A 21,019-nucleotide genomic window follows, 5' to 3' on the forward strand; every position below is an offset into this window, starting at 1 on the left:
GACACAACACATGTACAACAATGTCCTACAGTTAAAAATCCTCCACCAACTAAGTAATACTGGTCCTGTAGTCAGAAACTACCTGTTGATAAATGGGGTGCAGGGAGGCTTACCGGTCTGTGTGCAGTGCGGTCTGTAAATGTATGACCGTACAGTGCCTATAGCCAAGATGTTTCGAACAAACTGGTCAGTGCCTGCCCATTGCATGTAGAGCAGGTAGTTGTGCTTTTCATATGGGTCACCCCGCCCTATCCCTGCCCCATAGGTGCACCAGGAGGTCGGACTGCCTTCGAGCTGAGGAGAAGAATGCTTGGCTGTGGAGCCCCAAGCAGCAGTGTGTTAAAATCGTCTCCTTCCACCCTCCCAGGCTCAGCTGCAAGAGGTCCCAGCAGGTGATGGCACAGGGATCACGGACACAATTACTGCACTTATTTTAATACTTCCTTTCTCAAACAAGCATTAAAAAAGATAAGCACACTGATCTGTTGCCCCTACTCAACAGCTCAACAGTGCAGCCATATGGTGCATGTACAGAAGGAATATACTGCATGCTAATTCAGTTTTATAGCCTGATTTTGCACTTGCTTGCTCAGACCTTATTGTTGCTTCTTTAAAGTTCTGGACTCTTACTTTTATTTATGGTGGTGTATTATTGTGTTATTGTGTGTAAATTATGCTAAGGCCCTTTTTAAGTTTGCACTTGTTAAGGGGAGATAATGGATACCTGTGTAAAGCATAGTTTAGATTTTCAGATGATTGCAAACTTTGGCACTTATACAAAGTAAACTAGTTCTTTATGGCTTGTTAATATATATTTTTGCCTTAATTTCCAAGCAATGGCATCAAATCAGACAATATAAAGACATAAGTCATAATGTTACTTTGCACATGATGTGTACCAAAGATTTTGTGTTTGACTCTTCATAGATCCGCTCATTATGTCGAGGTGTTCTAGCGAAGCTCATGACCCAACCCCACACCCCTCCCTTGCTGTGTTTTCATAGGTCGAGATCAACATCCCTTCCCTGCCCAGCATTAGAGACTTTGACAGAATTCACTGCATGGTGGGCTTGTATACTAGCAATGCCACGATGGTCGATTCCATGGTGAGCTGCCACCTGCCACCCTCTGAGATGCTGCCGCCCACACCCCCCAACCAAGGTACCCAGCTGCACCCCAACTGCCCTGCATTTCACAACATTAAGCCCTTTTTTCTGAAGAGTTTTTTTTTCTTCATTTAAAGAACTTCATCACACTGAATGCATTAGCACTGAGTAATCCTATCATATTAAAATGCATGAAAATGTTCAGTACTGGAGAACAAAGTTAATGCTATCTAGTACTTACATCGAATAATTATGGCATGTACTGGTACTGGAGGATGTACAGTCCCCAGCTCCCACTGTCATTAACCTACAAGGTTTCCCACATTGTTCCTGCCTGTCCCATGCAGACTCCGTCTCAGTGCCACTGAGAATCTTTGTGAACGGCAGCGTGGAGGTGGCTGCTCGTGACTACGAGTTCTACAACTGTGCAGCAGCTGTTCACAAGGCAGAAAACACACCGTGAGTGACTACCCCTGTCCCCGTCTCACCCAGCCCAGCCCCGCCTTAAGCACCGCTGTGTTTCATGCTGATGGTGGTGCGCGCTCTCTCTCTCTCTCTCTCTCTCTCTCTCTCTCTCTCTCTCACTCTCTCTCTTTGTCTGTGTGTGTGTGATGAATACATGCATCTGTATGGATGAAGCTAAGGTTCGCTCATAAATTGTGATGCATGAGTGAAGCTGGAATTGAATTTGCTTCTGCAGGTCCTGCTTTTCTTTCTTTTTTTAACTCCACCAAGAGCAGGAAATTGCTTTAGTTTCCTATTCATTAATCAAAAACCAAAGTCAATCTGTTTTTTCCTATCTCCTATACTGTTTGGCTTTTTTTTTTCTTTTCCTTATTTCTTTTTGTATGTACTGTGGACTGTATCCAATGAATGCACACTCCTGAGAAGTGCAGAGATGTAGTTTATCACAACATTTATGCACTGCTGAAAAATGTAATTATGGCTCCAGGGGGTCTGTGTGTTGACACTTCCATCTTTTTCTGTAGGTGTATATTTTAATCTCTCTCCCTTGTTCTCCTCGTAGGTGCATAGCGTGTGTGAGCAGGCCATGGGCATGTCAGTGGAACACTGCTGACCACACCTGCTCTGACATGAGCAACGCTGAGTCAGGCCCCAACATCATCAAGCACAAACAGGTGCCAGCCACTGAACCTCATTTATTTGCAAGGGTCTTAATGCTGTGTGTGCACCACAAACTCCGTCTTCAGGTTGTGCAGGAGGAAAAGGCCATGGTTACTAGGATCACAGCTGTGTATGCATACTGAGCCGTGCAAGACTGAAAGACAACATTGCAAACATTCCTGTCCTCAGGAACATTTGCCTTTGAAAAGATTAATTGGAGCAAGCTGCTTTGAATGAAAGAAGCTGCATGAATAATTTGCATGTTTTCTATACACTAGACAAAGTCGAATTTGGCATAGACGCTAGCAAAAATAACCTTAAACCCTTTCACAGAGTTTTTCTTTTTTTCTTTTTCTTTTCTTAAAGTAATTTGAATCTGGTGATCCTCACAACAGACTGTGGAGTAGTAGTGAGATTTGTGCATTTCCCATGTGGTGCAGGCAAAGAACTGTCCACGGTTTGAGAACCCAGACCCCACACTCATTCCGGTGGGATACAGGACTCGCATCAATTTTGAAGGAGTAAATCTGGAAGCCTACAAGGTGAGTGGTGATGCCGCTGAAGCTGTTGACGTGAGTGAATGTGTCTGCATGCCCAGGTCCTGTCTTCCGTAATGTTTGTAGGAGTGCTACTCTGGTTTAGGACCATAGGATGGACAGAATTATTATGCATGGTATGGACAGAATTATCATGGTCTGAATATTTTACTTTCATTACTGTGCTATCCTCCTTCACATTAGTTCTTGTAGAGAGAGACACTTTACTGAAGCCTCTCCTGATTATGGAGACTACTGGGTAACATTTGAGTTCAGTATTAGCTCTGTGGTATTGATGTTGTGGGATTAAAAGGTCACCATCAATACACACACACACAGACAGACTCTGAACATAGACCTACCCTGAACGCAGTATTAGTTTACTAAAAACAATTGATGTTGTAGGACCGAGAGTTCACTATAGGGACCGAGCTGATGAAGCAGTTTGAAGATGATGTGACAACAGAAGAAACTCCCTTTTTCTATTTCAGTGGATACGTGGTAGGTAACACACAACCATCACTCCCACGCTCTCGCTCTCTCGCTCTCTTGCTCTCTCACTCTGTCTCTCTCACTTGCTCTCACTTGCTTTCACTCTCCTTCTATATTTGTCTCTTCCTTATTCTCACACTTATGCAGTATGAACAATAAGCCTTCTTGCTTCTGTGTAATGCAGTTGAAGTAGATATTTAATCATGCTCATCACTATTAAGGCAGCTGGATGCCATTTCAGTCATTTAAGTCTGTCATAGCTTTGCATATGTTGTCTCCCTTTAACTGGACTAAGCTTTAAATTATGTGCAGAAGACACGGTCATAAATGGTGACTAGATTTAGATGTGCTTCAGCCCAAAATCTGTCAGCAGAGCTCACACACAAGCTCCCTTCCCTGAGTATTCTGCTAAGGGGAGAGTGAAAAACTGTTGAACTCATTAGGGATCAGCACTGAAGAGCCCCACTCCCAGCAGTAGCACAGCAGAGAGGTTGGGGTTACGGCACCCCCTGATGGTCAAAGCTCCAGCATGTCGATGTGTCCTCGCAGTGAACGCTCTCTCAACTTCCCAAAGCCTCAGGCCCCGGCAGGGCCCGGCATGTAGCTGCACACCCAGAGAACAGCCCTGGGGCGGCGGCTCCATTTCAAACAGGCCTGACACACTGCCAGGCATACTCCAGAAGAAGGCAAGAATGTGTGTGGAAAAGCAGAGTGCCTGCAGATATGAGAAGCAGATTGTACTCGAAGCTGCCTACATACTGACGTGGGGCTCGTGTAGAATCAAGGGAAACTTTTAACAGTGTGACTGGGTCTCTCTCACACTCGCTTTGTCTCTCTGCTGTGTGTCTTCAGTTTTCATATGATAAGGCCCAGGAGATGAGTGTCCTGTTCCATATCAAAGACAAATACACAGAGAAGAAGATTGACAGCACACTCAATGGTAAGTCTGATGCTAGTAGGAGTTTAGATGGTTGTATGTTGTAGGGGTGTTGTGTTTTAAATTTTCACGTTATGATAACATGGTATAAAATATCAGGGTTTCATGGTATCATGATATTGACTAACAATTTTAAAACAGAAGCCAGTGTAGAGATCACATGAATTATGTCATGTTTTACATAATGTGTGCTTGTTAATTAAAGCAGAAAACAGTTACTGACTTGGCTTAACAGTTCTTTTGTTGTTGTTGTTGTTAAATTATGCCAGGTCACACCATGAACAGGTGAATGAATACCTCATTGCTGAAATTTGACTTGAGCTACCATTTCTATAGTTGGGAAACAATATACTTTGTTTGCATAGACTTAAAAGAATGTAACCAATAAACTACTTATGAGAGCTTTTAATACTATCTGTTAATTACTTAGCTAGTGCTTTTCTGTGATATGTATAGGTTTTGATGTTATTTCACGCAGTTGTTTTCAAATGCTGAGTTGCAAGAATATTGTGGGGTTGCAGGCACTTTGTGGAAAAAGTTCACAATCTCGAACATAACTTTCTCATAAATATGCTTACTTTGTCAGTAGCTATGACATTGTCGTTCTAAGTGGGGACACAGAGGAGGGGGATTGAATGAGCATAGACATGTGCTGCTAACTCTGTTAACATTAAGCCAAAAATAGACCGCTTTGCTGCTTCTGTATGTTAAATTGCCATCTTGTATGATAAAGTTACAGAAATGCCAGAAGCAGCAGGAGGTGTAGCAATCCAACAACCATAGTGTGCTGTGACCAGCTGAGCATATCACATACACTGTGGCTCTCTTCAGCAGGGTTGTTCAGTATTTTGTGGCATATAATAAATTCAAATAAATGATTACTTTGTGTGTGTGTGTGTGTGTGTGTATGTGTGTGTATATATATTATAAGTTAAATACTGTTCTTGTAAAGGTTGATTTTGTAGTGCTGAACAAGGGTTCTCCTTGTCCTTTGCGTTTAGTAACCCTGTATAACTGTTCGCTTGGCCGCGAAGACTGCAGTCTGTGTAAGAATGCACACCTTAAATACGACTGTGTGTGGTGTGCTCGGACACGCTCCTGTGTGTTTTCCAAACTCTGTCCCACTGCTGAAGAGGAGCAGGACTGCCCTCCGCCTGGAATCACAGACGTGAGCTCCTTTCCATTCAAACACTTTTCACCTATCCCATTCCTACACTGATTGTATGCACCTTTGAATCCAGAGAGCTTTTCCTGTTCATGTCTAAGGGGCCTGTTGTTAAGGTGGTCACTAAGATAAAGCTTACTTTGTTTTTTCAGGAGTTTTCTTTTTGGTTTATTTTTTGGTATGATGTAGTTCAATGTAGGAAGTGTGGTAGTGGAGCCTGATAATTTATCTGCACTAACTATCTGCAATCTCTTTTGTCTTCACCGCTCCTTCTAGATCATTCCACACTATGGTCCCCTGAATGGAGGAATCTCTGTCACTATTAAAGGCTCTAACTTGGGCATTCAGAAGGATGACATCAAGAGCATCACTGTGGCAGGAGTGCCCTGCGTCCACCAGGAGGAGAAATACTCTGTTTCTACCAGGTGATGTTTCAAGATGATTTACTGAGACCTGTAGATCAAACTGAAGTCCTAAGGGACAAGACAGAAGGTTAGTGAGAATTAACCTTAGAATTCTGGGATAATTCCAGGGTCTCAGGGTCAGTTTGCAGCCAGGTGTCTTTCAAAGTGCTTCTATAGCACATTGTTTATAATATGTGAAAATGCTTGTTGTCTTGTGTGTTTTCTTCTAATCCCTCAGTTTCCTTTGAGTTCCCTCAGCACTTGTAACTGTTTCTGATATGTAAGTCTTAAGCTTAGAGGTATTGAACTGCGCCTCTCTTAGCAGAGGAGGAAGAAGACTTGCATGATAAACTCAAAAGCCCAGCCAAAGCTTTCGAGGTCGTTCTGGTGCTGACCTCTCCTCGCCAATGACCTGGCTTAGGCTTCAGGGACATACCGGTTTTGAAAGCTCCACTCAGAGCTGCATATGGTGGGGGTTTGGGGAGGGGAGCATGTAGCTGAGCTGAGTGCTCTGGAGGGCCTCTCAGAGCGTGTGTGTGCTCCGGGGTGAAGGTGCAGGGCTCTGGCGGCACTCTCTGTGTGCACTGTGAGCCAGAGGTCACGGGAGGTGCAGGCATAAGCAGAAGGTGGAAAGCCAGTAGCACAGCAGAACGACAGTGGGCAGAGACGGTGGAGCAGAGCTAACCCACCCAGTGCTCTTTTGCAGTGTTGTGTGCAAGATCGGCCCATCAAGCCCACGTGCAGGACGGGTGGAGGTGGAGGTCAGAGGAGGGAGGACAGGGATGTCCTCGGTCTTATTTACCTACCGGGTGAGTCATGACAAAACTATATTACCCAGCGTGCATCACACATCCACTACAATTCAGTCTGGCACTGATAAATTGGTCATTTCTTGCTGAGCACACTTGGGTTCAGCATCCTGCTTTGTGTGTCTGGGCCATTTTACATCCTTTTCCCCAAACAAAACAGCGAAACTGTTCTTAGCTGTAGCACAGCAGGATGATGTATTTCATCTTCCACTGTGTGATTATTTATCTGTCAAGTTAGCAGTGCACAGTAGACTCTGTGCATAGGCCAGTTTTATTACATCGATATTATAGGGGGTTAACGTGGTTCTATTGCTCCCGCCGGGTCTTGCTAAGGCTGCATGTTTACTCAGTGAGCTGACAGTGTGTGCGGGTACAAGAGCGAGTGAGTGAGAGAGATGGAGTTCCCTGCGCCAGTGTCAGTACAGCCTGTGGGAGATGTGAGACTAGAACCTGGGGGAGTTATGATATAGTTAAGAGTAGGTGGTAATACAGTTAATGTCTTTCACTGCCAGTTTTTTTAGCTGCTGCTCACTCAATTAGCCCCCAACTGATACTCACCCCCAGGATCTGAGATTCAAAAGCAACATTTAGACAGAAGGCTGTACGGTTTCCCTCAGCTTAGTACTGTGGCTCTTTTTCCCTTTTCATCAACTAATCGGATTTGATTGTTCATACAAGCTACCTGCTTGTGATCATTTGCTGAGACATAAATGACATCAGATCGGACTAAACTGTGTTTGAATGCATGTTAGATGTATGATACCAAATGATTTGTGCACAAGCTAAATGTGTATGTAAAAGGTCAGTAGTACAAACAACAGTGGTAAGATAATTTGATGATTCTGCATGCCCTTGTGAAAAAAGGAACACTTTTTACTCATTCTCATTCTTGCGAAGGCCTTGCTTTTTACTGGCATGCCCTTGTAAGTGCTTGTGGCTGACAGAGGCTGTTGAATGATGTAATGTTTGGAAAGCTGCCTTGGAGCTGGCCAGTAATACGTTTTTCTTCCTGTTGTCTTCTCATCCGTTTCCCAGGATCCCAAGCCTGAAGCGGTACACCCCAAGAAGGGACCAAAAGCAGGAGGGACCATCATTACCATCACCGGGACTGCCCTTGACACAGCCTCTGAAGAAGACATTAACATCACTGTGGGTGGAGTGTCATGCCCAGTGTGAGTGCACTGTTGCATCATGGGAGACGTAGCTTGTATAATTACCTTTATTTCTTAAACAGTTGCACTTATATAAAAGTATGTTGGCAGATGCAGTAGAAAGTAATTACTCTTAACCTGTGAGGGTTCTGTGTGTACACGCGACCTTATTTGCAATGCTGCTCTCTCTCTCTCTCGTGCTCTCTCTCTCTCTCTCCTTGGAGATTTCCCATCATCTCCTTTCATTCATAGTGTCCCAGTTATCTTAACCTCTCCCCTCAATTTTCTCCTCTGCTGCTGGTATTTTTCCTCATTTTGGTTTGACTGTTACCACTCTTGCTTAATACATTTTCTTTGAACCATCCCCCTCCACCTCCCTTACCCTCTCCCTATTTTCCCCTCACAGGGAGCAGTTTGGAAAACAGATCACATGTAAGGTGGGGCAGTATGGGGCTGAGAGGGTACCCTCCGACCCCCTCCCTGTTACGGTGATGTACGGGAAGCAAACTGTCACTCAGGTCCCTGCGTCCTTCCAGTTCTCCGCCAACCCCGAGGTGGCCGACCACCAGCCCAAGGAGAGCTTCGACTGGTGAGTTTGTGTTGTTTCCTCTTCCCTTTGGCACCAGGAGCTTTGTTCTTCTCCATTTCAGATGACAAATTGCTCTCTGTGCAAATGCCAGTGGTGTGTGCACTTGAAAACAGATTGCACTGGAAGAAAACAAAACACAGTCAAATTGCTGCCTTTAGTTTAATCTGTAAGAGTAAAAGCATGGTTTAACACTGTGGGTTTTACTCAGCTTTTTGAGATTAATCTTGAAGACAGAGAAGTAGAACAATTTAAAATACTTTCACTTTGTTTAGAAAGTTGCATAACAGAAAGTTTTAAATGAAATCACCACGTGTGTGTGTGTGTGTGTGTGTGTGTGTGTGTGTGTGTGTGTGTGTGTGGTGTGTGTGTGTGGGTGGGTGTGGGTGTGGGGGGGGAGTTCAGTGGTGGAAGAAAGATTGTGGTGACTGGTTCAGGCTTTGACCTCATTCAGAAGGCTTCTGTCCGAGTGCAAGTTTCAGCAGATGAATGGTCAGGACTTCACACTCCTTTGGAGGTACTGAGACTTTCACAGTGCCAAACATCTGTAGAGACGTAGGGTTAACATTCAATTGACATGCTGTCCTGAAGACAAAATTGTTCTTCCTGCATGTTTCTGAATATTGCTCTTTCTCTTTCTTTTTACCTGAATCCCACTTGGCTCCCTAAGATTCTGGTTTCAATTTTTTGATGTGGCAGATGGTCAGTTCCAAAGCTGTTATAAACAAAAATGCAAAGATTAAACAAGCCTTAATTTTGCACAGAACCTGATACATATTTGTTTGGTATAATCTTTCTCATCAGAGAATAAACTCTAAAATTCACCTACTTCTCCATGTCTGTACATCCCCGCCCGCCTCCAACACCCACAGTCATTCAATTCCCATATAGCATTGCTGAATACAAATGCGAGTAAAGACCTGCAACCTTCTGCAATTACTTAGAGAAACTTAAAATGAAGCCTGCTCTAAATTTATGTGGAATATATGGAGGTGTGCTGGAATTTAATACAAGGTGAGGGCATTTCAGTGAGGTTCTGTGCTGTGGAGCTTGAGTATGTGCTCTTAGCTCTCAGTCTGAGTGCAGCAGAGATCTGACTCATTTTCATTTAGAGGCTGCACTAATATGATACTAGCTGTTCTGCTTGATTAACACAGAAGGCAGCAGCGGTGAGAGCTTCTCATTCTTCCTGCCTATGTGCATGTTATAGGCGTGCGAATAAAAACAGCCCTCTGTTATCACATCTCATTTGTGTATGTGCGTACGTGTTTGTGCGTAAAGAAATTCCACCACACTTTTGTATTCTCAATATGTATTTTTATGTTCTGTTCCTTCCCAGTTTGTCCAAGAGGCTGCCGGTAAGAATGACACCACTCTACAGTTTCTCTCACCTTCCGTGAGCGTGAACAGAACACACGAGGGCCTTTCTTTTAGAACGTTCATCCACCTGGACAACCACATAGTAGAGCTCCAACCGTTTGAATACCACCCCGACCCCACCTTCAACAAACTACCCAGCAACGTCATCACCGAGAACAGCATGATCATTGTCACGGTGTGTCTACTCAGTAGTCGCAGAATACTTCCGTTTGTCAATTTTTGGTCTCAAATTATTCTGTCGACCGTAGTACCTGCCTGAGCTGAAGATTTCAGTCGCACTCGTATTTTGAAAGACTCGCGAGTCGACTTGGACTTTTGTGTAGGCCTGTCTAACTCGCGACTTGATTCGGTTAAGACTCGTGAAATTTAAGGTGTCAATAATCTAACCGATCGTTAGAATCAACGAGTGCCTTTAATCACCTTCGAGTTGCCTACAAAAACTTTGATTCAGAATAACATAGTCGATGCACTACATGCAGCTCCAAAATAAAGGACACTGGCAAAGCAACAAGTTTTATAAGACATCTTAAAACGGAAAGCGAGCGTGTTAGCTAGCTAAATAGTTAGCCTGTTTGGATAAAAAGTATGCTAGACAGATAGACCGACCGCTAACAAATAGTAACGTTTTTAGTAAGTTCTTGGTGTCGCACTCGTAAATATCTCTGGTATCTTCAAACATGAAACAGCAGCTAAGAATTAACAGTCGGAACCAACCAACCCATAAATATTTCACCAGTCGTTAATTTGAAGATATGCGGATATGCTCGCATATGGAACATATTTTCCAACTTGTACTTGTGTTGCCCATTCAGGGTCGTGGGTTTTCCAAAGCTATGACGGCCAAGGAAGCGCAAGCGTTCCTGGGCGACGTGCTCTGCAACGTGAACACCCTCCAGGACGACAAGCTGTTCCTCGACCCGCCCACCACCACGCCAAGGGCGCGCTCCAAGAGACAACGGCGGGACACCACGTCTGAGCTCCTAGACCTCCTGGTGGGTCAGCAGCCCTGTCCTCCTCCACCACTTCTGACCTATGATCGTAGTTTTTATACCTGATTTGGTAACCCACAGACCCCTTTTCATCATGTTCCTACTGTAATAAAGGTGTAATGACTCCCATTAGTAAAATTAAGCGTACAATTTGCTTTCCCTTTTACTACACATGCAGATATTTTATCTCAGTTTGGTGCGATGTGTGTAAGACCTTAACCAGCATATGAATAAGTCTCCAGGATACATTGCTCTGTGTTGAATTCAGTTTTAATCTGTTATTTCTGATATGCCTTCTGTCTCAGATTAAGTTTGGTAATGGTGAGTGGCTGGTTGGCTCCGTGCACTATGAGAGGAAGTATGAGGTGAAGCTGGATACGATCATTATTCCTGCGGTTATTGTCCCCATGCTACTAATCATAGCCATCTCTGTAGTCTGCTACAGGTACACAACTCCATCTCCCATTTCATACAGTAAACACAGAGTTGACAGCTCATAATTTTCTTTTTATTATTATTATTATTATTACTCAAGTCTTCAAAAGAGACTGTCTTCCGCTCCGTCCCTCTCACTCTGTCTGTCTGTCTCTTTTTCTCTCGGCTTCAGGAGAAAGAGCCAGCAGGCAGAGCGGGAGTATGAGAAGGTGAAACACCAGTTAGAGAATCTGGAAGAGAGTGTGCGTGATCGCTGCAAAAAGGAGTTCACAGGTCATTAACCACATAACACATAACACATATATGCTGTGTATATGCACCTGAAAAGATTCAACAAACCATCATAGGTTTAAGTCATGACCTCCCCCCTCTCTCTCTCTCTCTCTCTCTCTCACACATATGCATGTATGCACTGTCTGTACTGCTCAACAGATCTGATGATCGAGATGGAGGACCATACGAACGACCTGAGCGAGGGCCGTATCCCATTCCTGGATTATAAGACCTACACAGACCGTGTCTTCTTCCTGCCCTCTAAAGACGGTGCCAACGACGTGATGATCACCGGCAAGCTGGACATCCCCGAATCTCGCAGGGCCACGGTGGCCCAGGCTCTCAACCAGTTCTCCAACCTGCTCAACAGCAAGACCTTCCTCATCACTGTATGACAGTCCTCTCATGTAGACATCAGATTACATGTACTCATTAAGTTGATGCTTTTGGCCAAAGCACTTTCCATATGACATTTACTAGGACAGCTCAATTGGAACACTTATTTTAATGTTTTACTTATGGGAACATCAGCTGAGATCGATCCTCTTGGTTTACATTTTCATATCACTGCTTCCACAATCAAAGTTCGCCATTGCACTTCTAATGTCGTTTTCAGACACCATTGAGGTCTTATCTTCCTTGTCAAAGGAGAGAAGGTCTTTATTCTTATTGACATGCATTGAACAGTAGCTGGGGGCATACCTTTCTGAATAAATGAAGCATAATGTGTTTCTCAAGTATAGAAATTGAGAGCCAGTTATCTTCATAATATCCCAAAGCCATTACAGTTTCCCTTCTGGGCATATATATTCATACCAAAAACAAATCCATGCCCTCACCTTATTCTATATGTTTCATAATGCATGCGTGTAAACACGTACACACAGACACACAAATCATAAGAGCCACTGCTTTTATTATATCTCAGCATGATCTTTCCCACTGCATGCACTAGTAATTAAGTAATGACACATATGAAACAACACTTCACTCCATTACAAAATGGCCCAGTTATTTTAATGATATCAGAGTGCATTTATGATACCTTTATTATGTCACTTTTATTCACTGTGGTCTAATGGAGCATCTGCTCACAGCAAGAATTTCTGTCAGTAATGAAAACATCAGAAATTGGCCTCGCCATCTCTCTCTCTCTCCTTCCCTCTGTTTGTCCCTCCTCTCTCTCTCTCTCTCCCCCCTCCATCCCTCCCTCTTTCACCCTTCCTCTCTATTCCCACTCTCCCTCTTTATCTCTTCCCCTTTGTCCCTCCCTGTCTGAATCTCCCACTCTCATTCATTCTCTGTCTCTCTACCTCTAGTTTATCCGGACTCTGGAGGCCCGTCCAGACTTCAATGCGAGGGCTAAGGTGTACTTTGCATCTCTGCTCACCGTGGCCCTGCATGGCAAGCTGGAATACTACACAGATATCATGAGGACACTTCTGCTGGGGCTAATGGAGGAATATGTGCAGAGCAAGAACCCCAAACTTATGCTGCGTAGGTGAGCTCCTAACACCCCTCAGCTCCATAACCCCCCCCCCCCCCCCAGCACAGCGTTCTACTACACTGTACTCAGGATTAGCCTAGTAGGGGATAATTATACTGCTGTGCTCTCACATTTGGAGCACCAATTAGTTTGTTAGAACATTTGTGCATTATGAACTTCCCACCCACTTTATTAGAAACCCCTCTTGCACCTACATTCACTGGTCCCTTTATATGACACCCCTGTCTTATAGGTGCATAGGTGTGCAGTCTTGTAGGCAACTTCAGCCCATTCCTCACTGGGCAGCCTCTGATTGCAGGACCACATCTAGCAGGATATTATTTGGGTGGCAGGTCATTTTTAGCACAACCCTTTCATGGCAGTGATATGGTGGGATGTTACACTGCTATGAGTGTCAGGCCCGGCAGTGCTGCTGGAGTTTTTTTTACACGTGTCATTGTCATTTCTGGGTTCAGGGTGGTCTGCCACCCAAAAACATACCCAGACAGCAGGACTCCCGTGGTCGGAGACTGGTTCTAAGGAGGGTTTGAAGGACAGATAACATAACTGCTTAGCAGCAGATGGGATGAAGCTTGCACACTGTTTCTACCAAATACATGTTTCTAAAAAAGTGAGTTGTAATTGTACCCCCCACACACACACACCCCATGCTCTAAAATGTATTTTCTTCATTGCTTCTTCTTTTATTTGTTATTCTTTGTTTCTTCCTCAGCAGCTTTACCTAAACTCTCTTGTGAGTGTAGATTAGGATCAGATAAACATTAGCCCGAGCTTTGCTGCCTTTGCTGTGCTTATAATTATTTTTAGCCATTTGTTGGTCTCCCACTCTTTGCTAGTTTAATTATAATTCTCCTCAATCAGACGATGATCCAGGGTAATTATCCCCCTCGCTGATTATCCCATAAGTGTTCATTAGCTGCTAATCGCTAACATTTGGAGCATTTTGGGGTAAAAGAACAAACAGTAATTGGCTAGAAAACAAACATGGCTGTGAATGCGCGCATATTTCTCCTCAAGGTCAGAGACGGTGGTGGAGAGGATGCTGTGTAATTGGATGTCCATCTGCCTCTATCAGTTCCTAAAGGTAATGCAAGCACCAGCAACACATTTACCCTTTGTGACTAGTGAGACAGTCTCTCTGTGTTACAATCACAGTTACCTTCTACCAGATTAGCTGAGAGAACCTGAGGGGAGCACTACACTATACTGTGTACAGTTCTACACACTATTCCTTTTTTATTATTATTATTACAAGGCAACTGCCACAGCAATTTGATGTTGATGTTACAGAAAAAAAATATTAAAACATGTCAAGCAGTGTATTTTAAAGTTAATTAATAAATCTGACCATATTTTCAAAAGTACAAAAGAATTGTAAATAGTCATACTGTGCTTGGTGAGGTTGGTTGTTCTTGCTTTGCTCTCAAGCTCACCACCATAGGGCCTTTTGTAAATGTGGGATGAGTCATGCTTGAGCCATGGCTATGATGTTGACTTGCTCGCTCCAGACAGTCTGCAGGGGTGTTATTAGGTGTGAATCAGCACTCGAGATGACAGTGCCAACGGGACTTAGTCCAGTTGAGCCCAAATGAGCCTGTTACTTTTCACACTAGGGCAGATAAGCTTGCTCCATAAATAATGAATGGTGCAGATATAAAGCGTTCCCCTCCCGTCTTTGAAAACAGAAGGAACAAGTGCATACTGCAGGAAGAGAGGTGTGTACAGTGTGGGCACTGGTAGCTCAGTGGTTTAGGTACTTGACTAATAATCAGAAGTTCCTGCAAGTTGCCACTGTTGGGCCCATGAGCAAGGCCTTTAACCCTCAATTGCTCCAGCTGTATTCAGTTATAATTGTAAGTCTCTTTGGATAAAAGTGTCTTCTAAAAGCTGTAAATGTGTGGAGTGATTCTGTGGTGTGCTGTATCTGTAGGACACTGCAGGTGAACCGCTGTATAAACTGTTCAGAGCCATAAAGCATCAGATAGAGAAAGGGCCAGTGGACGCCCAGGTGAAGAAGGCAAAGTACACCCTCAATGACACAGGTCTGCTGGGCGATGATGTGGAGTACTGCATGCTGGTAAGGGCATGTGGGTGTGTTTTCAGAGGGGTTGGGGTTGTGAGTGTATGATTTGTATAAGAGTTGTGAGTGTATGATTTGTATAAGAAGCTTACATTTTCTTACATTCTCTTCACCTGTTCTCCTACTTTAGTGCCTAGGATCATAACCTTTGAACTGTTGCTCCAGACCCTACAGGTGTTGGTCCAGGGCGAGGGTCATGATGTTACACCAGTGAAGGTGTTGGACTGTGACACCATCTCTCAGGTGAAAGAGAAGATCATTGAACAGGTGTACAAAAATCTCCCCTATTCCCAGAGGCCCAAAGTGGAGAGTGTCACACTCGGTAAGGCCATGGCAGAGGGTGGGCATTATTTATTATTTATTGTTTTTCAAGACTTACAACCCTGTAGCTTTGCTGTTATTCAGCTGCTGGAATGTTTGTAGTGGCAGTATGAAGAGTTGACTCTCAGATGGCATCCTTGTACAGGAATGCAGAAAAACTTCTTGATTCACGCTATCTTGGCCTCTGGAGGGGAAAAAAAGAAAACACATGTGGCATGTCAAGTGCAATAAATAAATCAAAAAATAATCAGATGGAGATGTTGCCTGGCTATATGATGACGGATTGTTTCTGTCTAGCATACAGCATTTTTTTCGTACTTTGGAATGTTTATGAAAAATGTGATTAATTTGATTTTGAAACCATTTCAAATTGATTCAGGACAAATGCCAGCACAATTTAATGCCGAAGTGCTGCAGCTGCATGTGAACTGGCACAAAACTGTAATCACTGCATGATTCAATATATGAATCACTCCACCACTAGTCTGTAGTGTAAGATATTAAGTAGGAGTGCCCAAATCACTCCATTTGGGGCAGTGGTTCTCCAGAGATTGGCGGTCTGTCAATAACATGCCAGCCAATCATGATTCAACTTGGTCGCCTGGCAGAGCAGGGGATTAGCATGTGGTGAGGTGTTCTACAGCAGTTCAGTGCAGTGACCAGAATCACCCCAAACCCTGTGGGAGGTTTTGTTCCATCATTCATGCTGTACACTGTACCATTTACATAGCACATTTAGGTGAAAGACAAAAATGAATTAAAGATACAATTAAAACAATATATGTACAAATCATAGGCTTTTTTAAAAAAATGTTTTTCTCTCTGACATCAGAGCTTGATGTTTGTACAACGCTCTGAAAGGTATTCCTCCCCCTCCACAGAATGGCGCCCTGGTTCCACGGGACAGATCCTGTCCGATCTGGATGTGACCTCACAGAAAGAGGGCAGATGGAGACGCCTTAACACACTGGCACACTACAACGTGAGCATCGTTCCCTAGAGCTTGCTCACGCCATCAGCTATGGATAGAGTTATAGCGATCAAGCTGCAGGACCTTGAAATGCACTGACTGGAGTGATAAAGATTCGTGCATGTGTCTGGCTTTCAGGTGCGAGACAACGCCACGCTGGTCCTCTCCAGAGTTTTGCACACACAGCAGTCATATTACCAAAACCACGACAACCACGAGGAGAGTAAGTGCAAACTGTTGTCCTTTTTAGGAACATCGTGACTTGGGTGGGTTTTTAGAATCCCTTGCTGTTGACTTGTATGTATGCGCGCACTCCAGAATGTGCACATTGCCCTACGGATCACTAGCATGGTGAGGAAGCGCTGACGCCTGCTCCCATGGTCTACCTAATCCCTCCTCTGCCCTCACAGGAAATGCCTTGCTGGAGGACGATAAGGTGTTCCATCTGGTCCGGCCCGCAGAGGAGCTGGATGAGGTGAAGTCAAAGAGGGGTAGCATTAAGGACAAGTCCATGACCAAAGCCATCACAGAGATCTATCTCACTCGCTTGCTCTCGGTCAAGGTAGATACCGGCTCCACCTCCACTTTTGAAAGACTTGTGTTCAGCATGCAACGCAGAACCCTTTACATTACAGTAAAGACTTTAAACCAGAAGGGTCCCCATCAAACCTTCAGGTGTGAAAACTACTTACAACAAAATGCAGGGCTTAATGGTTAAAAAGTGCTTGGCGTTTCTCGTGGGCCTGTCTCAGAGACGATCTCTCGCTTGGTCCCAGTGGGCCGTGTAACCGCCTGTACAGCCATACTGCACGGCAGCCGTGTGCTTGTGAGTGTGTGTGAATGTGTGTGTGTGTGTTTCTTCTACAGTAAATTGTTTCACCTTAGGCAGCATTAACTGAAGACTGGAAATGCAGCAAAGTAAACAAGAGAAGTGAGGGCTCTACACTGGAGACTGCGTATTTGCCAGTCTGAATAGCGCTCAGTCCAAATCAATATATTTTCAAGGCAGCAATGTTTGACTGTTGGATTGCTCTGGCAATCCTAATGATTAGCATGGTGCTGATTTCAGTATGCTGGGGTTGTGACGAGATGCCATTTTCATTGTATGATAATCAAGCAATATGTCAGAAGTTTCCAGTGTCTTGATATTGCTTTATGGACATGAAATGTCAGTATCATTTCATGTTTGCTTTATTAGCGTTGCCGCACCTCTGAAAATGTATATGACAACCTATGTTTTATGACTTTGGTGTCATTTGATATTCTTTAGATATATTATCATCGAGTAATGGACATTCCTGGTATGTGTGTGTTTTCGTGCTTTGTAAGTCCAGCTTTTCACTGCTTTTTGTCTGCATTCCCCACCACCCAGCCCTTAGGGTTCCATGTCCTTTTTTCCCTCAATGTCCTAGGGAATCTCATTGTTAGCATAATTTGTGCAGACTGGGTTTTGTATTTCTCCTGTGTACGCGGGTGTGTGCTTGTGCAAGAATCTGTTTGTGTGCACGTGCCTGTGTGCGTGCAAACTCAGTATGTCATTATGACTTGTCCTTTCCAATTAAAAGTCATTTGTAGGGTTGTGCTGATCCGCTCAAAACAAAGCAGCCTATGCTTGAGTGACACCATAAGAAGAGACTGCATATGTTTTGTATTCCTCAGCATTTATTTGTGTGTGTGTGTGTGTGTGTGTGTGTGTGTGTGTGTGTGTGTGTATGTTTTCAGGGAACACTGCAGCAGTTTGTGGACGACTTCTTCCGCAGTGTTCTCTGCTCAGGAACCATAGTGCCGCCTGCCGTAAAATACTTTTTTGACTTTCTGGATGAGCAGGCCTTAAAACACGACAACGTGGATGAGGAGACCATCCATATCTGGAAGACCAACAGGTACATGTGGATGTGTGTTCGCCTGCATGCATGCGGTCCTGAACCATGCCATTATAAATATAGTAGCAGGAAACAACCTAAAGAGGCAAAGATGCACTGGATGTGCAGCATCAAGCATCACTCGTCCTGCGGGAGCATGACCCGCGCGTTTATATTCCGGCTGTCTCATCTTCGTGTGGGACCTCTCCGCATACATTAATGTCAGTTCCGTGTTTGTTTATTCCCACTGACGAGTTGTGTGGTCGCATGGTGAGATTGGTGGCTCTTAGAGGCATGTGAATGAAGATTATGAGCAATATCGACTGCACACACTTGTTTTTGTTTGTTCAACCAGCAGAGACCGCTTCTACTAAATATGGGAGCGCCAAGCAGCCAAACAAGCTTGCTAATTATGTCCCTGGTTAATTTAATTGTGCCGTTATTATATTCTCTTTTTATTCTGCTACAGTTCTCTGGCAGTGCAGGGGAATGCATCTACTCCATAGATATTCCAGAATTACCCATCTTGATTAGTTTGTCTTTAAAACGTGTGATGGAACAGATTAGGCCTGCTTGTGATTCTCTGGCTTTGCTGCATTTGAAGGTTCCAGAGTCTCTTGTGCTTTTCTGTTTTGTGTGTTTGTGTGCGTGTGTGTGTGTGTGGGGGGGGGTGATACATGCATGTGCGTGTGTGTGTGTGTGTGTGTATAGTAGGGGGTTGCATGTGTATTTGAGCATGTACTGAGTTTTTTGTTCAGGGTGTGCCTATTTGCTTGATTCCATTGTCAGAGTAGCAAGAAAGTGTTGGTTAAAAGGTCATTGTCCTCCTAGAATCTGAGCACACTTAGACCAGTCATGAAGGGGTATTCAGAATGTAGTGTGTCACAGCAGGAGCTGTAAAAAAGGAGCAGATAGCTCTGCAGTGATCGGCTGACTTATTAAATCCATTCACAACTACCTTTATTTGAACAATTTGCCTTATTGCCTCTTGGTCATCAGGGGGCTAACAAAGAGTGTTGGAACCTCTCCTGATAGGGCTTCCGTGACTAAGGTTATATTCTGTAGTAAAGTACAAATGTTCTCCACAACCCTCTCTCACCCACTCTCTCTCCCCTCCTCCACAGTCTCCCGCTGAGGTTCTGGGTGAACATTCTGAAGAACCCTCATTTCATCTTTGATGTCCATGTGACAGAAGTGGTTGATGCGTCATTATCAGTCATTGCTCAGACCTTCATGGATGCCTGCACTAAATCCGAGCACAAACTCAGCCGGGTGAGGCAGAAAGAGTCCATGATGGCCTTTCATCTGTGACCAGTTTTACTGTTCCTGTTAAATATCTAACAGCTGAATTTGGCTACAGCCTTTGGCTATGGAGAGTCAATAGACAGCAACAAAGACATATCTTTTAATTAATAAACTCCATTTTTCTCTTTCCTGCAGGACTCCCCCAGCAACAAGCTTCTCTATGCAAAGGAGATCTCCACATACAAGAAGATGGTGGATGAGTAAGTATTCTTAGTTTAATCACTTGTAAAGGGTAATTATATTATATCACTGTTATTATATAGTGTATTATATGAGTAATTATGACAAATGGTTAAAGCTGTTTTGTTTAGCTCCAGTTTATGGTTGATGGTGCAGATAAAATACGTTTAAGCTAATGTTTCAGGCCTGCAGAGCACCTTTGAGTTTTGACTGTGAATTAAGTGATAGGTCAACTCTTTTACACCTGAATGTGCCTTGAATGTGCCTTGTGAAAACACGTTGATGGTAAAGTGGATTTGCCAATCCCACAGTTACTACAAAGGGATCCGACAAATGGTGCCAGTCAGTGACCAAGACATGAACACGCACTTAACTGAAGTGTCTCGGGTGAGAGTGGCTTCTTTCTGTGAATTCTTAACCTGACTGCTGTGCACCAAACGTTTCTGAGTGTGTTCCTGTTTAACAATCTTCCATTGTGTTCTGTAGGCATACACAGACAAACTGAATACACAAGTGGCCCTCCATCAGCTGTACCAGTATGCGAGCAAATACTACAAAGAGGTAGAGGTGCAGGCACACCCACAAGTGTGTACACACACACACCTCTATATACACACTCACACACACACACACACACACACACCTATATATACACATTTGCTGAGTTTCCCAAGTCTTGAAATTCAGGAATCCACCTTAATACCTTCACATCTAACACGAGACTTTCTTTCATACACTCTTCACACTGATCTCTCTCTTTAAATCTCTCTCAGAATCTCAATAAAGTTTTATTTAACATGTGTATTGTATGGATTAAGATTTTGTCTTGGTGCTGGCAATAAGTTCTATAAGTACATATGACAGACCAGCCCAAGAGAATATTTATACAATAAACAAATACAACTGTACATGAAATAATTAAAAATGTATACATTATACAATAAATCAAAGAACTATACATCAAATAATTAAAATTTGTGATCAAAGAACTCTACAATAAATAAGCAAAAATGTAACTATAAAGTTACATCAAATAAGTCAAAATGTAAACATATAATGAATCAAACACCTCTATATCAAATAAGAAAAAATGGATACATTATACCATATAATGAATCAAACATAACTGTACATCAATTGTCAAAATGTATATATGATATGATCTAAACATAACATAATATGTGTATGCACTGCCAGCAACACACTGTAGCAATCACCAGTTTATAATGGAAAAAAAGCAGAGTAAACAGAAGTGCCTAATGCAGAGTCCAGAGTGATGACGGTTCAGTGCGTTGAAGGATCTGGTGAGCGATGAGATCAATCTTCAGGGCAGAGGAAGTGGAGTTTCATCCCGCACAGCTGATTGATGAGGGACATGGCCCGGGGAAAAGAACCATTACAATGCC

General features: G+C 43.6%; 1 protein-coding gene and 1 long non-coding RNA gene across 9 annotated transcripts in view; one reads left to right on the forward strand and one right to left on the reverse strand.

Annotated features, from left to right (window-relative positions):
* The window catches only part of plxnb2b (plexin b2b), a 94,259-nt gene that overhangs the window by 69,922 nt on the left and 3,318 nt on the right, over positions 1-21,019 (forward strand). For all 8 annotated transcript variants that reach the window (XM_035535967.2, XM_035535978.2, XM_035535975.2 and 5 more), the window contains 30 exons: positions 266-392; positions 1,005-1,161; positions 1,454-1,565; positions 2,134-2,245; positions 2,672-2,773; positions 3,173-3,268; positions 4,112-4,199; positions 5,198-5,364; positions 5,638-5,786; positions 6,472-6,574; positions 7,610-7,746; positions 8,132-8,314; positions 8,717-8,828; positions 9,651-9,866; positions 10,504-10,683; positions 10,986-11,125; positions 11,288-11,388; positions 11,548-11,777; positions 12,708-12,889; positions 13,913-13,979; positions 14,826-14,972; positions 15,141-15,297; positions 16,178-16,278; positions 16,405-16,489; positions 16,677-16,828; positions 17,989-18,149; positions 19,253-19,400; positions 19,569-19,633; positions 19,925-20,000; positions 20,100-20,174. In XM_035535967.2, coding sequence (XP_035391860.2) covers positions 266-392; positions 1,005-1,161; positions 1,454-1,565; positions 2,134-2,245; positions 2,672-2,773; positions 3,173-3,268; positions 4,112-4,199; positions 5,198-5,364; positions 5,638-5,786; positions 6,472-6,574; positions 7,610-7,746; positions 8,132-8,314; positions 8,717-8,828; positions 9,651-9,866; positions 10,504-10,683; positions 10,986-11,125; positions 11,288-11,388; positions 11,548-11,777; positions 12,708-12,889; positions 13,913-13,979; positions 14,826-14,972; positions 15,141-15,297; positions 16,178-16,278; positions 16,405-16,489; positions 16,677-16,828; positions 17,989-18,149; positions 19,253-19,400; positions 19,569-19,633; positions 19,925-20,000; positions 20,100-20,174 — 3,928 coding nt within the window. The remainder of the gene's footprint in view (positions 1-265; positions 393-1,004; positions 1,162-1,453; positions 1,566-2,133; positions 2,246-2,671; positions 2,774-3,172; positions 3,269-4,111; positions 4,200-5,197; positions 5,365-5,637; positions 5,787-6,471; positions 6,575-7,609; positions 7,747-8,131; positions 8,315-8,716; positions 8,829-9,650; positions 9,867-10,503; positions 10,684-10,985; positions 11,126-11,287; positions 11,389-11,547; positions 11,778-12,707; positions 12,890-13,912; positions 13,980-14,825; positions 14,973-15,140; positions 15,298-16,177; positions 16,279-16,404; positions 16,490-16,676; positions 16,829-17,988; positions 18,150-19,252; positions 19,401-19,568; positions 19,634-19,924; positions 20,001-20,099; positions 20,175-21,019) is intronic.
* On the reverse strand, positions 8,301-10,523 carry LOC113571283 (uncharacterized). The gene is made up of 4 exons (XR_003409986.3): positions 10,410-10,523; positions 8,958-9,026; positions 8,757-8,856; positions 8,301-8,433 (listed from the first exon to the last, which is right to left on the reverse strand). It is a non-coding gene; the product is annotated as an uncharacterized LOC113571283 (long non-coding RNA).

The sequence above is a fragment of the Electrophorus electricus genome, chromosome 4 (assembly GCF_041902795.1).
Source record: "Electrophorus electricus isolate QZ-2024a chromosome 4, ASM4190279v1, whole genome shotgun sequence".
Classification (NCBI taxonomy): Eukaryota; Metazoa; Chordata; class Actinopteri; order Gymnotiformes; family Gymnotidae; genus Electrophorus; species Electrophorus electricus.